The sequence below is a fragment of the Aphis gossypii genome, chromosome 3 (assembly GCF_020184175.1).
Source record: "Aphis gossypii isolate Hap1 chromosome 3, ASM2018417v2, whole genome shotgun sequence".
NCBI classification, from domain to species: Eukaryota; Metazoa; Arthropoda; class Insecta; order Hemiptera; family Aphididae; genus Aphis; species Aphis gossypii.
In genome coordinates, this window is record NC_065532.1 from 22534126 (window position 1) to 22552515 (window position 18390).

An 18390-nucleotide genomic window follows, 5' to 3' on the forward strand; every position below is an offset into this window, starting at 1 on the left:
TACACATAATACAGTGCCGGATCTAAGTCTCAGGAGGCCTGGGTGCGACTATCTATTTGAGGCCCCTTAAAAAAAATTTTTTGACATAGCACTTAGACTTAACTACTTATTAAATACATATTGAAATATTAAATAACCTAAAATCATGAAATATTAGTACCTGCCTTAATTGTTAGGTAAATTATGAAATATACATTACACTCATTATTTCCATACCCAGTAGCGAACTTAGACCTGAACTTTGGGGGGGGGGTTAATTTTTTTAATTAACATATTGGATGACGTGACACCTGAACATAACAAAACATATTAATAAATTAAATCATCCAATAATTTCGGGGGGGGATTATCCCCCCCCCGTTAGTACGTCACTGTCCATACCTATACGGCTATACTTTTTAGATATGAGGTATTAATGTATGCTAGTATAACATAAATCGAGTCAATCGAAATAATTAATAATTAATATAATAATGAGTAATGACTGTATTCTCAACATTGTGCTAAAATTGAAGGAAACAAATATAAAAAGTTTAAAATAGATCAAAAATAAAAATCAACAATATTATAAATAGTTTTTAATACTTAAATACATTTATTTCAAAAAGTTTTTTTTTCTTGATTTGATATTAGCAAAGTTATTAATTATTTGTGATATATTTATTTCATTTGTTCTTTCTCTTTCTATGTTTAATACTGCAATATTACTTAGTCTATTTTGACTCATTGAGTTTCTCAAATAATTTTTTATTATTTTTAATTTAGAAAAAGAACGTTCTGCTTCTGCAACAGTAATGGGTATGGTTATAAATATTACACATGCGCTTAAAACATCTGGAAATACAATGGATAAATCATTTTCAACAATATAAATGGCCAAGCTCTTAATAGTTTTAAGTTGATGTTTTTGTAAACTAGTTCTTAAACTTAATAATTGTCGGGTAAAATCTGTGCTGATATCATTACTATACTTTAATATGAAGTCATATGATGCATTGATAACTTCTTTTTCAGTTTTTGATAAAAATGAAGTAGGATTTAAAAATGAAAAAGTTTCAACTACATCATGTGTTCCTTTAAATCGAGCTACAAGTTGTGATAAAACAGAGTCCATAACAGGGAAAAAGATTTGAACTTTAAAATTATCTTCATTAGTGTTAAGTCTACGATCACCATCTATTTCATCAAAATATTTTACAGCTTGTTTTTTACGTTCGTTGGGATATGTGACTGGTATATTCCATTTTTTACATAATTCTTTTGCAATAATTAAAATATGCTGGTAGTTGTCTCTGATATCTTGAGTTGATGTCACAGCCAGCTGTATCATGTTTGAAGCTGCTTCCAAATCCATATTTATATTTTGTAGCCGTTTTGATACAATACGCAAAGAACGTAGAATTGGTTCCCACATACATAGAATCAAAATAAATTCAAATGTTTCCAACTTTTTTTTTAATCCACCGGCTAATGTTTTTTCTGATGTTTTATTACTAGTAAGAATAATGTGAGTCAACGATTTAAGTACATCTATATAACGTTCTTTCAAGGAAAATATTGCATCATGTCGAGCTTCCCACCTAGTAGGGCACACTTTGTTTAGAACCTTTGTACGGATTTTAATAGAAATATCATGTCCAAATGCTAAAAGTGCCCATCTTGGCGCACTATTAGCAAAAAAATTAAAAATTGCTTGAACTGTGTCAAAAAAATTCAATACTTTACTATGACATTTAGCTGCATCAGATATTACTAAATTAAGATTGTGACTACAACAATGAATATATGATGCTGATGGAACAAGTTCTTTTATTCTAGTTTGAACGCCAGAATGGACTCCGCTCATCACAGATGCCCCATCATAACCTTGTCCACGGCATTTGTTAATATCCAAGTCAAGTTTTGATAGAATTTCACATATCAACTGTGTATAATCAGCAGCTCCGTGGTGTTTTAACTCAAAAAAACCTACAAATGACTCCTTAACTTCTAGTTTCTTCTCTTCAAAATTTATGATAGTATACCGAATAATAACACTCAGCTGATCCAGTTTAGTTATATCTAAAGTAGAATCTATTATAATGGAAAAACATTGGCATAACTTTATTTCATTACAAATAGTTTTAAGTAGATCAGAAGATAAAATTCCAATTAATTTATCAACTATTGTGTGACTCAGATACTTGATTTTGCTTTTCTCACAATTAATAAGTTTGCACAATATGGGATCATAATTTGCAACTAATCTAACGGTTTGTAAAAAATTACCTTCGGAAAACTGATTTTTTGAGCTAAATTTACCTTCATTTCCTCGAAGAGCAGTATTTCCACTAGTTAAATGTAAAATTATCATTATAATTCTTTCCAGTACACTTCTCCAGAATGCAGCCTCTTCTGATACTTGATTTTCTAGTTGACTATCTAAAACTTTATTTTTTGCCCACAGAGATCGAATTTTTACAGATTCAATATGTTGAATTGAACTTTCATGTTTAAATATTTTTTGAGAAAGATGTTGCCAGTTATCTATTCCAGTAATCCATTCAGACTTATAATTTATATATTGTCTGTCAGCAAAAAGCCAACATGATTCACAATAAACATAATTTAGGATAGGCGAATAGCAAAGCCATGTACGAGGAATACGATTACCAGATTTTGATGATAAATAATAATATTCTACTGAAAATTTTCTTTTGTCTTCATTGCGAGGAAATTCCATTTTTGGTCTACATGGTCCATATTCTATAATAGATCTTTTGATTACACTTGTTAAGGTTATTCCAAGAAAATGTGCTTGATCAGTTGGATAATCATGAAGTAAGCTCAGACCTGAATAAATTAAATTAAACCATTAAATTTAAAATAATACTGATGGTACATATCACAAATGGTTATTTTATTATTGTATTCAATACTTAAATGTTAATTGTAATATAATGAACATTTTGTTTGAAAAAAAGTAAGAACCAATACATAATAAAATGTAAATACTTCTTGATTCTTCTTGTGACTTAGTTTTAGTATGTTTGTTTATTATTTATTACTTTAATTTACTAAAATATCACAATCATAAATTGTATGATTTATAAAGCAGGATCACACTTATTTTATTAAATTATATTTAAACTACATTTAATAAAAATATAAACAATAAATTACCTTGGATTTCCATTGATTCATTTTCATTAATTTGGTTTACTTGTTCATTTAACTCATTAACAATTTCTATATTTCCATGATTACTTTGAACTTTTTGCTCTACACCACCTAAATAAAATATATTATTTTATATAGGTACTTCAAAAATAAAAATATAAACAATAAATTACCTTGGATTTCCATTGATTCATTTTTATTAATTTGGTTTACTTGTTAATTTAACTCATTAACAATTTCTATATTTCCATGATTACTTTGAACTTCTTGCTCTACACCACCTAAATAATATATATTATTTTATATAGGTACTTCAAAAATTAATCAAAAAAATAGTACATTACTTTGGGCATTTTTTGATTGGCAAACACTTTCCTCATTAGTAATAACTACAATTTCAGGGTTATCTTGTGCTTTCAGTTCTACTTCTAAAAATAAGAAAATTACATTGATAATAATTACCTAAAAATTCAATTAATTTACAACTATAAACTGATTGAGCTATAATAACTATCTACTATTTATGATCTTTATATTACAATTTAAAACAAAAACTGGCTCATTATACAAATTGAAAAATTTATAATTGTATAAAATTGAAAATTGTATAATTACCTGAATTGATGAATACAAAATTATTCATTAATCCTTTATATTTTTTTAATTCATTGTTTTGTATATTTTTTCTACGTCTCTTGGACGCTCCACTTTCAAACAGTCTGTTGGACATATTTTTTTCAAAAAAAGTCAACAAAAGATAGTGTACATAGGTAATTTACGTTTTTAGTCAGTAAATGAAAAAAAGTAATATAATAGCGTACGTAAAAAATAAGTAACAATATAAAGTATAAAATAATTTGATCGAAATCCAATAACACTGCACCAAGAATCAAGACGTACCCGTAATTCGTAAGTTATATCATTCACTATATAAATAATTTATAAAATATAACAACGGTTATCTATAGTTCGTTCAGCTAGACTCAGCACTACAGCAGTAATGCATGCATTATCGTCCAGACGAAAAAGTAAAATGATAGGATTATACAAAATTAGTATACGACGTATAGTGTATATTATAAGTAATGTGTTTAAAAATAGATCTGTACAACGGACAATAACAATAATAAATAGAATTATCTGAAATTCCAACAGCCCTAAATAAATGGTTATCAGTAACTTCTTAAAATAAATTATTCATTTCATTATAATATATTATTAAATATTGATAGTTAATTTAAAAATATAGGACTTCGATCTGAGGCCCCTAATAAAACCTCAGTCTTGAGGCCCCGGTGCATTGCACCCCCTGCACCCCCGCTAAATCCGGCACTGCACATAAACAACCTATATGGTACATATTTACTACAGGGGTTGGCAATTTTTTTCATAGGTCTGAAAGATTTGAAAAAAAATTGTTTAGGTCCAGGATAACAAGTTATTTTGGTTTTATACAGATAAATAATGAAAAAAAATCTGTATTTAGGAAAAATATGTATAACAGTGCATTTATATCTTCTTTGCGGTCCAAATGCAAACCACCTTTTGCCAACCCTAGATATACTATAATACCCATAAGAACAATAAAATATAAAATTGCAGAAGCCCACCCAGTGATAAAACTTGTTTTCTCTATTTTTTTTTTTATTTAATGACTGATAAGCGAATAATTAGGTAATAAATATTTATTATTTTTAATTGGAGGTTTTAAAATTTAATGCTTAAGTATTAAATTACTTACTAATCAACATTCTTTGATTATAGGCCAATGGATAAATAATTCAAACAGTTTATTGGACCCAACAGGCAGCAACTGCCTTCATTGTTTGAGAGCCTTTAGGGATGTACCTAACGGCATACGGTATGTGTATCGAAGTTGTGGCCATGGTTGGAGATGTGAAAACTGTGCCATCCCTCATCCACACAACTGTGAAGTTTGTAATTGCACTGTTGAAGATATAGAACAAATATTTATATGTTAAATACTGTGAAAAAAAAATATATAACATACTTTATCACATACCTTTTCTTATTGTTTGTACATCAACTTGGAATATTAATATTTTAATAATAAAGTAGGTCCAGACTCCAGATCATAGAAAATTGATAAAATAGAACGCCGACTATGTGATATTTCTGATACTATAAAATAAGTGGTTAGGAGTGATTCTCTTTAACCATTATATCGATTAATCGATTATCGCTTTCAATAGATTACTGCCAGTTATCAATATATAAATATTACTTAATTGATATAGGTATTTGAAAGTTTGAAACAAATGATCTCGAAAGTTCAGAATTCTGATAATTAATGTCGTAATCAGTTCAAAACAAAATAAATGGATAAATATTTAAACATACCTATTTATTTTTTAATAATAAACAAGTTTTTTACATAAAATATACAAGGCTATTCAAAATATATTATATTAACAAATTTTATTATTTTGTACAAAACTGGACAAATTGTGTTAAATAAAAATATGTAGGTACCACAGTAAATGTTCTTTTTTTAAGTTTGTCTATGCATTTTAAAATGTGATTTATATTTTTCACGTAAGTAAAAATAAATAAGTTTTTTATTTTTTGATATATAAAAATTTCTAAATTATGTTTTGGGCAGTATAAAGGAAAATCAATACTTTCAAACATTAATATTAACTGTTGTCCTATATGATCCTGATTTATTTTGGCAAAATGAAATTGGTCATAAAATGCATCTGCTCAATTAGTTGTTGGAATTTTTTACTAGGATGCATTAGAGACTTTTTAGTAAAGTCTCTTATTTGAATTAAAGGATTACTTTTATCAATACTTATTAATTCAAATTTACATAGTTTACAAAAATTGAATTCTTTTAGTACACTTCGTGCCAAATAACCACTAACATATCTTATGGTCATATCAGAAATGGGTGACATGAATGTCATATACTGTTTCTATTGGGTTATAAATAGGAAAATTAAATTCGTTTTCATGGGCAGATTTAGGCAACATGGGTAAATTCAGGCCACTTTCAACAAATTGCTTTAAATTATTTAAATACCACTTTCATCATGCTCACAATTGCCTGCTGACTTAATTGATGTGAAGTTGTTAATTAGCAAAGTTTTAAGTGAACAATGGAATTGATAACAATCTGGTTTTGTGTTTTGAATTCCAAGACTTCGCACACTTCCAACACTCGAGTGGGTCCTGGTTTACATGTCTTATAATATAAACTCGTGTATACGATCGTAACACAAACGCGCACGGAACGGTTAGGTTAAAAAATGCGACAAAAATCGTTTTCGAAAAGCCGTGTTATCAACCGGAGAAGAACCGTTCGTGGTGATAATCGCGTTATCGATAACGGCGGTCGGTGAAAAAAATCTAATTTTCTGATTGGCGTTCCTTATTTCCTTATATATTATATTTGTCGGCTTAAATACGTTCAGCCATAATATTAACTGTCGAATGAAATATTGTCGGTTAAATAATTTCCGGATCAAATACTGTCGTCTAAGATATTATTCGTCTGAAATAATTTCTGGTAAAATATTTTCGGGCAAAATATTATTCGGTCTAAATAATTGTCGGCTAAAATATTGTCGGCTGGAATGTTTTCGGCTGAAATACTGTCAGCAAAATTATTTTTGGAATTTTTATAGCCCTCCATTTCCGTACATAAAAATAATGTAAAACGGTTTTATAATAATAAAGCAAATAATTAATTAAATATAAGATTTAAAGTATTAATGAATGAATTTAAGAAAGGTTTGTGAAATAAAAAGAATTAAATAAATAGTAATGAATAAACTAGGTATGAATGACGAGTTAAAATGTAAAAAAAAAATAAGGTCAATGTTACGATACATATTTCGTAAGACTAAAATCAAAATTATAGTTTGCATAAACTAAAACCGCAAAAACGTAAAGTATACGGAAGAAGAGAAAGTAACTATACTAAAACAATTTCATGATCTATGAGAATGGATGTAGAATAATATACCAAATATAATATATTTATAATCATATTATCATAAAAAAAAAACAACGATATGAAAACTTAATAAAGCATTTTAAAATATAAATATTATTATATCCTATGATTAAGTTTAGTTATTCAGTTATTTAATTTGGTATGTGGGTAGAACGTAACGTTCGTGTGTGATATTAATTAATTGTTCGCGAATTTATTTTATTATTTTAATTGTATTAATCAAGGTGAAGGAGATTTAAATATTAAAAAAAATATATATATATTAATAATATATACTATACTAACATACTTTATATTGTATTCTTAATTGATTTAAAATTTGATATAACTAATATTATTATTAAGTTACCAATGTAAAACTGAAATTGTAAGTGTAACTGAGTGCATTTAAGAAAAATTGTAAAGATTTCTGTCTTGCAGACATAAACCTTTTTTTTTGTGGGGAGGTATTATGGGTTATGAGATATCTGTAAGATATCTACGAGATTACAAGGCTAAGTTAGTATGACCATGCCTCGTGTCAAGGGTAATGCAGATGCTACTATGACCATGACACGTGTCGGGATAGTAAGCGCACCAATAATTACAGTGCACTAATGATGCATTTACTCGTGTCCGAATTTGCAACAACAACTACAAGGACACCTGTGCGACCACACGACGTAAACAAGAGACGCACCACAATATATAAGGGAGCCCGAAGACCAGCAACGGCAGATGTACCAAAGCTATCAACAACTGAGCACTTTCACGACACTCAGCCACTTATTTTATTTGTTACATGTATTTTATTTATATGCAATAAAGACATATTTCGTTATTAAGTTTAACTTTAATTCAAATTAACTATCTGGATTCAAATCTGATACTGGCACGCAACACTAGTACTGATAATATCATTATGATTATTATTGAATCTTTAACTAACTAGTGTATAAATACTTTATTACACATTTGACTACTTATGCACATTGATTTATTAAAGACTTTTTTCTATCAAATAGAACAATATTCCTAGTACATTTCAAGTATTTTTTTTTTTTACTTTAATATACTAACACTTAGCAAATGTTTAATAATATAATAATTGTTTAGTACTAAGATAGTACCTGCTAATATAATATATTATAATGTGTTTAATAGTAATACATATATAATATATTAATATATTTGTGATTATATTTCCAATTAGGTAATCCTTTTCCTTATCGTAAATTCGTAAGTGACTTAAACTAACTTACACAGCATCAAGCGTTTGAGGTGACTAATGTTTTCAAAAAATTGTTTAGCAATTGCATTGGTGTGCAGCTCTAGTTTTCTCACATGTTAATTCTTTGCTTATAAGTTATAGTATTATAAATTGTGTAATGTATTTATCTTTTTAATTTGGAAATTTATTTTTTAAAAAGGTCTAAGGCTACTCGATATCGCCGTAGAAAAAGAGCTGCTCTCTATTTAGAATCATTATTTTCATCCAGCAGTGATGAAAATTTTGAAAATAGTATGACATCTATTTTTTCCAAGTGTACCTTCACCTGTTCCTTTGGTAACAAATACTGTTAATATAAACAATATAAAAATTAATACTCACCATAATGATCATACTACTTCTAGTAATATTGAATCAAATATAGAAGATATAAGTAGTTTAAGCTCATTTGATGACCAATCCATTTCAGTAGTTGAAGAAAGTGAAGATATTGAGTTGACAATTGCTATGTGGGCCATTTGGAATTCTATATGTCATTCAGTCTTGAATGATTTATTAACTTCTTTATCAAAACACACTGAATTTAAATATTTACCTAAAGATTCTCGTACATTGTTACATACTCCTTCCTCTACTGTATTGAAAAATATTGATGGTGGCGTTTACTATCATTTTAGTATTGTTAGTGAAATAGAATATTTATGCAAAGTATATACACATTTACCTTCTACTTTATTGTTAATGGTTGGAATCGATGGATTACCAGTTACTAAAAATCCACCAAGTCAACTGTGGCTGATTTTAGGCTATTTTTCAAATATTCCTGATGAAAAACAGAAAGTTTTCATCATAGGAGCTTTTTACGGTAAATCTAAACCTGGTAATTGCAATGATTACATGCAGGATTTTGTTGATGAGTTGTGTTTGTTAATAAATGAAGGTGTTACCATAAATAACATAACAATTAAAGTATTGTTAAATGCTATAATTTGTAATGCACCAGCAAAATCTTTCATTTTAAATATTCGTGGACATACTGCAAAAAAATCTTGTCTAAGGTATCATACTATCGGTCAATATGAAAATAACCGTGTATATTTTCCAGATTTAACTTTTTCTTTAAGAACCCATGATGATTTTGTGGCATACACGGACTCCGAGTTTCATTATGATGAAACTGTTCTGTCCAAATTACCTAAGTTTGACATCATAAATAATATTCCGTATGATTACATGCACAGTGTTTGTATCGGTATAATGAAAAAAATTTTGATTTTTTGGACTGGTGGTATTAAAAAACATAATTTAGCTCTTCCAAAAAATATCTGTTTTAGATTCAAGATTAAATAATTTAGGACAACATATTCCCCACGAATTTCAGAGCTCCCAATGAGAACAGTAGAAAGCATCCAATTCATGATGCATCTCGTTTAAATGCCACAGAACTTCGACAAATTTTATTGTATACCGGAATGGTTATTTTTCATAAAGTAATAAGTGAAGAAGTGTATAACCATTTTTTGGAATTTTGAATCGCCATTAGAATTCTTTCCACCAATAATATCACTAGAGAATATAATGAGTTTGCCAAATCATTAATTTTGCACTTCGTTGCTTCTTATGCACAAATATATCAAAAATGTTTCATGTCACACAATATGCATAGTATACTGCATTTGTCTGATGATGTCAACAAATTTGGACCATTAAACTCATTTTCTGCTTTCCCATTTGAAAGTTACATGCAACCTCTTAAAAAAAAAATTAAAAGTGGTGTTAAGCCATTACAACAACTTGTACGACGCTATGCTGAGGAAAAAGTACTTTGGCATAATCAAAAATTGAAGCCTGAAAAGTGCAATAGTTCTATTAGTTATCAATGTAAAATTAAAAATCGCCCACTCACAGAAAACAGTTGTGATCCCCAATTTACTGGTTGGAAAATGACTAACTTTGTTTTAAAATTAAACAAAGCTGATAATTGTGTAAAAATGCAAAATAATGATATAGTACTTATGTCTTATAGAAAATATTGCTACATCAAAATGTGATAATAGTGTGGTAATAATTGGACGAAAGTTTAGTAAATTGACTAATTTTTTTGAGAAACCGTTGTTATCACATTTATTAAATATACACAGTACATCAAATCTAAGTCATCTTCAGTCTTGGAGTTAAACAGAATTAAAGAAAAAATGATGTGTCTCCCTTTGACTGATATCGATTCTTATGTTATATTGCCTTTATTGCATTTACAGTAAATTGTAATACATATTCTATAAATCTTAATTTTATTATAGATATAATATACATTCAATAAATAGGTAATAAGTGGTTGGCAAATAACATTAAGTGCTAATATAATTAATTATAAATTGTTAAGTAAATATATGTGTATATAGATCTTTAAAGTTTCACATAATAGCTCTTATTATGTGTACATCAAAATTTATATTGTTTATAAAATATATTACAAATTGTAGTTATAATATGTTTATATTAACAGTATTTGTATCTATAATTATTTTAATTTGGTTAAATCCTTACAAATTATCCTTTCTTTACAATAGAGTGCATACTTACATGAAGATCATAATATTATAATAGGTAATTATAATAATATATTAATATAACATACATAAGTATTAATAATGTGTAATAATGATAATAATTTGTATTTCTATCAACCATTCTAGCATTTAATAATATTTTATACATGGTTTGTAGCTACTTAATCTTTCAGAAGCATGATGTTTGTTTTGTATAATTATATTGATTCATAATTTAATGGAGCTTGTTTTTTTTTTATACATTTTATAGTTTACAATGAACCTTTAGTGAAATAGAGTTATTGGTAGCTATAATTTTCCTATTTATTATGGTATCAACATTTTGAAAATTAAGAACTCATAAATTTAAAAAACATATTTAAGTGGTTATAATATTTATTGAGTGTTAATGACTAACACATGAATAAAAATGTACTCTATATTAGGGTATTTAGTGACGATTAAGAAGTGAAAATAAAATATATTATATTACAGGACAAGGGTTCTTTCTTAGTACATTATACTATCTACTTACGTCTTAGACAATATAAAATATAAATGCGATATAATGTAATAAATTGTATTATGAAATTTCTTTAGGTCTTGGTATGTTGTAATTTTTACTATATCCAATGAAATTCAACATGTCCCTAATACATGGCTTCAAAGTGAAAATTTTTGTTGGTTTCCTAATTTAAAAAAAGATGGAAAGGAAATATTCTTTACTATACCACAAGTTTCCACCATTATAAAAAAACGTACAGAAATAAATTATGTAGATGGCACAAATTATGACATAAAGATTGTAGCAGGGCCATTTGGTAAGTGATATATACTAAAATGTATAGATTATTAGTTCATAATCTCAAGTTTATTTTTCAAATTTTTTTTAGAAAGAGAAAGTTAAGCAAAAAAAGTGGCAAAAGCTTGGTCAGAACCAGACTCTTCTGAGAGTTGTTTTGAAAACGAATCGCCAGTATAGCCAGTAACTAAAAAACGAAAAGAAACTGCAAAATGTTCACGCAAACTTGAAAACGATTTTTTGAAGCTGCCTGTACCACCAACATTGCCATTATGTAATATAATATGTTGTGTTATTGTTATGTTCTAACATGTTAATCGTTTAAAAATATCGTCTCAATAAAATACAAATATTTCCCAATTTTATATAGCTGCAAAAGGAACTACTGCGGTTGGGAGTCCTCTAATGTCATCTGATTTAATTTCAGTGTCACATAATGGCTCAAGTCCTATCTCTGAAAGTAATTGTAAGTGTAATAATTACACATACTTATTGGATACTATTATGTTAATAAAATAAAATATTTTTACCTACTTACTTATTTATATATATGTATATTTTCATTAAATAATCAATTTGTAAATTATTAATTTTAATCAATATTGTACTTAGGCCCTATAAGTAATTTTTCATACCATGAAAGTGCTGTATCATATAGTAGTCTAATTTCAAGCAGCATACTCGTCGAAAATTTAAATAACAGTAAGTTTCAACTGCATGTAATTTAATTTGCAATGTACAACTGCATTTAAATATATGTTTATTATTATTTGAGTTTTACTAACATTTAATGTGTTTCCTAATATTATAATATTGTAGCAAAAACATCAAGTAGTACTAAATTGGGATCTCTTCTATCTGAAACAATCACTCATGAATCATATTCTAAGTCTGAAAGTACTCCTAGAATAATGATTAAAAAGAGTAAGTCGTAGTATAATAATTACATAACATAAAATATTAATACTTTGTTATATAATTTTTTTTACATATTATAAATATAAATATATACATTTTTAATCTTTATCAATATTGTATTTATGTCCTATATTATTTACTTTTTCAGAACAAGAAAGTGCTGTATCACATAGTAATCTGACTTCAAGTAGCACACCCATCGACAATTTAAAAAAAAGTAATTTAAAACTGTAGAATGCTTTACAAATGTACATTGTACAACTGCATGTTAATGTACATTTGTTATTATTTAAATCAAGTGTTTTACTTAACTTTTAATATTTCCTAAAATGTTCTATTATAGCAACAACATCAAATACTGAGTTGGAACTTCTTCTGTCTGATAGAATCAATGAATCAAATCCTAACTCTGGAGGTACCTCTAATGTGATTCATAATGGTATGAAAAATATGTTTATTATTAAATAATACTTCAATACTTAGTTAACATAATTTTATGTTGCAGACATTTTTAATAATATAAATATTATATTTTATGTAGTAAAAAAATTGGTATTCAATAACACAAAAAATTAAATTTCACTATTTATTTCTATAAATACTCTTAATATTTTTTTTATGTGACAAGTTTTCTCAATTTTAATATTAATAATTAAAAGTTGTTGACTTAAAATTCTAATAACAGTATTTTTTTTTGTAAAAAGAACAAATATAAATCTTATTAATTTGTATTGCTAATTTATGTAGGTCCTAGTGGTCCTAATACAGATATTAGTCCACTTTTTGAAGCGAAATCAAATGCGGTGTATGACATGACCAACATGTCCGAAGATTGTTTGAAGACAAGTAAGTTTTTTCCATTAGTGATTACAATATTATGTATATTTTTTAACCTATGAAAAGTAATAACATAATATTTTTCAGGTACTACAGAAGATGATGTTGGTAATCTTTTGACTGGTTCATTGATGTTGCTAGATGGTTCAACAAGTTTTCAAGAAATTAATTATACAGATAGTAATGTGTATGATAATTTTGATTCTACTCTTATTAATAACGAAAGTACGAAAGGATATTGTTCTTAGCAAAATATTTCTTATGATAACATTGTTAATTACTTATATATAGAAACAAACAATACAAATACTACTGATTCCGGTTTGATGGATTTGTCAAATTTCATTAGCAAAAATGGTTTGTAAAATATTTTAATATTTTTAAATTAAAAATTTATAATTGAGATGCGTGTTTTAGAAAACTGCTGTTGCCAAAACCTTTTACAAATCAAATCAATATTAGCTACTAATGAAAAAACATCTAAAGCAGTTCATAAACAAATTATGATACAGTTACATATGTTAAACAACTCTAACGTTAAGATAGTTAATGTTATGAAAAACATGGACCAAAAGCTTCAAGTCATAATGAAAGGAGATTCTAGGATGAGGCCATTAGCTCTGCCTATACCTGTATTACCAACAGCCTTGATAACTTTATTACCTGCAAAATGTATTGAAGTCCATATTGAGTCCATTCTATCGGTTGATATTGATGGCTTAAATAACCAGGAAGAATTGGTGAGCATTAATGCTGTTAACTATTAATATTATTTGTGTATAGGTACCTACTATTTTACAATAGTTATATTTTTTTAAGTACCTATGAAACATATAATAATAAATTAGCTAATATAATGTTTATGTACTTACTATAACACTAGATTAGAAAAATGTATAGTTTTAATTTTTCAATTTACAGAAATCTTACCTTTATATGAAGATTGGAAGTATGGATTCTATAAGCTCAGCTGCACGAGCAGCAATAAATGAATGTTTTAAGTATAATGTATTGGCTTTCTTCAGCTTTAGAGGAAAAACTAAGCGAAGTTTTTTAAAATTAAAATTGTGTACTGTTATTTATGGTGAATATTTATAGAAATAAAAAATTAAAATCAATTGTATGAGTAATTTATCTTAAATTTATTTGTTATAGAATCTCTGTCTAGTTTCCGTACTCATTCCAAAGATGAAGAAAAATTCAACCGAACCGTAGATAACTACATAAAACATTCCAAACAAAAAAATGAAGATCAAAATAATGAATAAATACATTTTTCCTATATAAATCTATACTTTGATTTTTACAGTTATATTATCATTAATAAAATGTTATCTTTAGCCAAAGACAATTATTGTAGTGATTGATGTTATCCCTAGCTATTACCCTCATGGTTAGGTTAATATACTAGTACATATAATGGTATTTTGTACAAATCTATTAAGTATATACACTGAACAAAAATACAAAATTAATATACATTTATAATTTACTTTAGTTTAACTTCTATTTTTATTAATTATAAATATAATTTGAATATTGTATTTTTTAATGCAATTATTACACTCATCTGCGGATTATTTATATAATTTTACATAGTTTTGACCCGTTATAAATTATAATAGTCTAACATAAAAATATTAAAAGGTAATGCGTAAACAGGAAATGATTTTTCGAGAGGTTTACCTATCTATTCCATAGTATTGTATTTTCGTATATAAATAGAATCATTTTAAGATAATTTATGATTTTGGAAGAGAGGGGTAATCATCTCTGAAGTACAGTTAATTGTTTAATAATCTAAACATTAAACAGTGTTAACACTGTCGGGACACCGAATAAAAACAATTTTAAAACTGAAAATTGAACCATCATTACACACTGTCCAAAAACGGTTTAAAAATTCATATTTCATGGTTATAAAACCGATATGAACACAATAATAACACTCTGTGCTACCCATGTAAAAAATCGGTATTCAAAATCGAAAAAACACTGTGCTTAGAACAGGATTTTAACGGTGTTTTGCATTTTTAATTACTAATGTTTAACACGGTGTGGGCACAGAAAATGCTACTCGGGTATGAAGTCCCTTTACTTTTCTATCGAACGCTCCAATTGTAGTTATCGATACTTCAAAACAGAACGATTCGGCTACAGCATCATCAGTAGATGTTCAATTGGAAATTGAAGCATCGGAATCTCTTACAGGTGTAACTGCTTATTGTTTATTAATTCATGATCGCATTGTTGAATATGTACCTTTACTAGAGAAGTAAGAAAACTAGTGTGAATAATATTAAAAAACTGATTTATTTAAAATACTTGATGTTAAATACTATTAAACAATTTAAAATAAATAAACAAAATGATAATAAAAAAAAAAATGTTTTTATTTATTTCAGAAATTTAAACGAAAATGATTCGTTTAACTAATAACTAATCATGTTTTATTTTCAGTGAAAGTAATAGGGAGAATTTTTATACTGTAAGAAGGACATTCCGCTTTAAACATTTTTCGTGTCCCTATAAAAATGGAGCCAAACGCCTCATGGTTTCCCTGAAACAACGTGGGGCGACTGGCTCCATTTTACAGCGGGAATTTCTTACACTGCAAGGGGACAATACCCCCTCAAACTTTTTTCATTTCCGCTGAAAAATGGAGCCAGACGCCCCATATTTATACTACTATTATTTGACCCATTATTTGCAATATCATCAAAACTTTCTTGAATCAACATACTTTCAAAATTATCTTGATTGTCTATTCCTAAACAACAAATTTATAGTTAATCTACCTATAATAGGTAAAAAAGCATATTATTTACAATATGTAGGGGTGACTTTTTACTTTTGTCCTCTCCTACAATACATAATGCATAAAAATATTAAAAGAATTCTTTTAATCGAATCATTAATTTCCCTGATGAAGATGGTGTAATATTAATGGGGGTCCACTAAATTCATGAATTTGAAAAATTAGAAAATCACTAATAGTAGTTCTATTAAAATCAACCTCAAAGGCTTCAAAATGTGAATGAAAGTTAACTATTTTAATTTGCTTAACTAATATGTGAATTTTAGCATTGGGGTCATTAAAAATTATTAATTCTAAAATTTCAAATAAGCACATTTCTTCTAAAAAATTTTTCAAGTAATAACCTTTTTTATAAACAGTACCCAAAAATTCTATTTAATTATAACAAAAAAAAATTAATGATGAAACAGCAAGAGTGCTACATATTATATCTACATTTAAGCTTCTTATTCTATGTTTTGGTTTTAATATGACTTCTTGAATATTGGGTTGTAATAGACTGTGGGCAAACTTATATTGATATTTTTTTCCTAAGGTAAGTGTGATATTTTTACGAGATGATGTTGCACGAGCATACATTTTTATTTCTTTGTGTTTTCCTTCATACCTAAAACACCAATAATGCCTCGGTGGACCTGAATTTTTAATAATTGTAGGATAATGTATTAAAAAATGGTGTTTAGGTTTTAATGTATCATTAAAGAGTCTAATATACATTGAATTGTGTTGACTAATTAATTGTTCAAGATACATAATTTTACTGTCACTAAAATTATACGAAAGAAGTATATCAATGATCTTAATGAGTATTAAGTGAAAATTCCATACTTTATCATTTTCCAGTATTAAATCTCCTATCATAATTGAAAAAAAATGTACAAACGTCACCATCTCCCTTGCTGACATCTTTAAATGAAATTTTTTCAAATGATTTTCTGTTAATTCGGGAGATATATTACCAACTTCAATTGGGCCATAATTAAAGTTTATTTTACGTTTATTTAAATTAGATAAAGAAATTAACTGTACTGTTTCAATATAATATTTAATAATATGACACATATCATAGTGACATATACCCTCAAAGACATCATGCATCACATCTATACAATAATTTTCAGTGACGTGGAAATTACTTATAGTGTTCAAAATTGAACTCTTGTAAATACCCGTCTCACTAAAATTCATTTTGGCCACATCTTCTGTATAATTTACAATATTACGCATGCATAAAACATTTTCTTCACAAAGCGAATTTGCCGAAGACTTATGTATTTTACAAAACCGACAATAATAATTCGAATAAAAAGATTTGCTAAACTCAAGAACACTATTAAGACCCAAATTATCTCCTAGAACTAGCCCAAGTATAAAATGTACATGGAATTTACCAAAATTAGTAAAAATGGTTAGTCCTTCTTTTTCAAGGTAATTAATTTCATCAATTAATTGTATTAGACATGGGTCATTTCCAAATTCCTTTAAATTGACCGATTTAATCAATGCAGCTAAAAATATATTTGAAAGCTTGGAATTATTTTTGAGAAGAGGAAAGCTATAATAAATAGCAGCAATAGATTGAAAATTGGCATGTGATCCTAAAGGGTTGTTTATCTCAAAATCATCTATATATAAAAAATATGGAATAGCTATCTTTCCTTCATACTGAGATATTTTTTTCCCTTATAATTTGCCTTGTACAAAATTTGATAGAGTAGTATTTATGTTTTGAAAATGTGAGAGTCGTTCATAAATAGTTTTAAAATTATTGCCATTTTCAAAAAATTGTTTAAATTGATGTTTTAATGGTAAAAGAGCACCTCTAGTTACTCTTTCATTGTAACAAATTTCACCACTATGATGTATGGCACATATTTCATTATTTATGGTAATCTGATGAACAGTTGAAAATAATTTATTCTCCATTAACCAATTGTTTAAGTGATACTCTGTGCTACAGTAAGAAAAATGATCTAATACCAATCTTTCTATTTCGTTAAAAGTTGATCGTAATGTTGGTTCATTAATATTTTTTTCGACAGTATTTTTAAGAATAGAAGCCAAAGGAGTTAAAATATTTTCTTTAATACCAGATTGGATGAAGCATACATCACT

At 27.2% G+C, this 18390-nt stretch overlaps 2 protein-coding genes and 1 pseudogene across 2 annotated transcripts; 1 reads left to right on the top strand and 2 right to left on the bottom strand.

The window, feature by feature from the left end:
- Positions 1 to 266: 266 nt before the first annotated feature.
- On the bottom strand, positions 267 to 1414 carry LOC126551055 (uncharacterized). The gene is made up of 2 exons (XM_050203810.1): positions 818 to 1414; positions 267 to 290 (listed from the first exon to the last, which is right to left on the bottom strand). The coding sequence occupies exons 1-2, from the start codon at positions 1412 to 1414 to the stop codon at positions 267 to 269; spliced, it is 621 nt and encodes a 206-aa protein (XP_050059767.1).
- A 217-nt stretch (positions 1415 to 1631) lies between these two features.
- Positions 1632 to 3802, bottom strand: LOC126551056 (zinc finger MYM-type protein 1-like). The gene is made up of 5 exons (XM_050203811.1): positions 3775 to 3802; positions 3504 to 3587; positions 3163 to 3270; positions 1721 to 2832; positions 1632 to 1667 (listed from the first exon to the last, which is right to left on the bottom strand). The coding sequence occupies exons 1-5, from the start codon at positions 3800 to 3802 to the stop codon at positions 1632 to 1634; spliced, it is 1368 nt and encodes a 455-aa protein (XP_050059768.1).
- A 357-nt stretch (positions 3803 to 4159) lies between these two features.
- On the top strand, positions 4160 to 14725 carry LOC126551057 (uncharacterized; annotated as a pseudogene).
- Positions 14726 to 18390: the final 3665 nt, after the last annotated feature.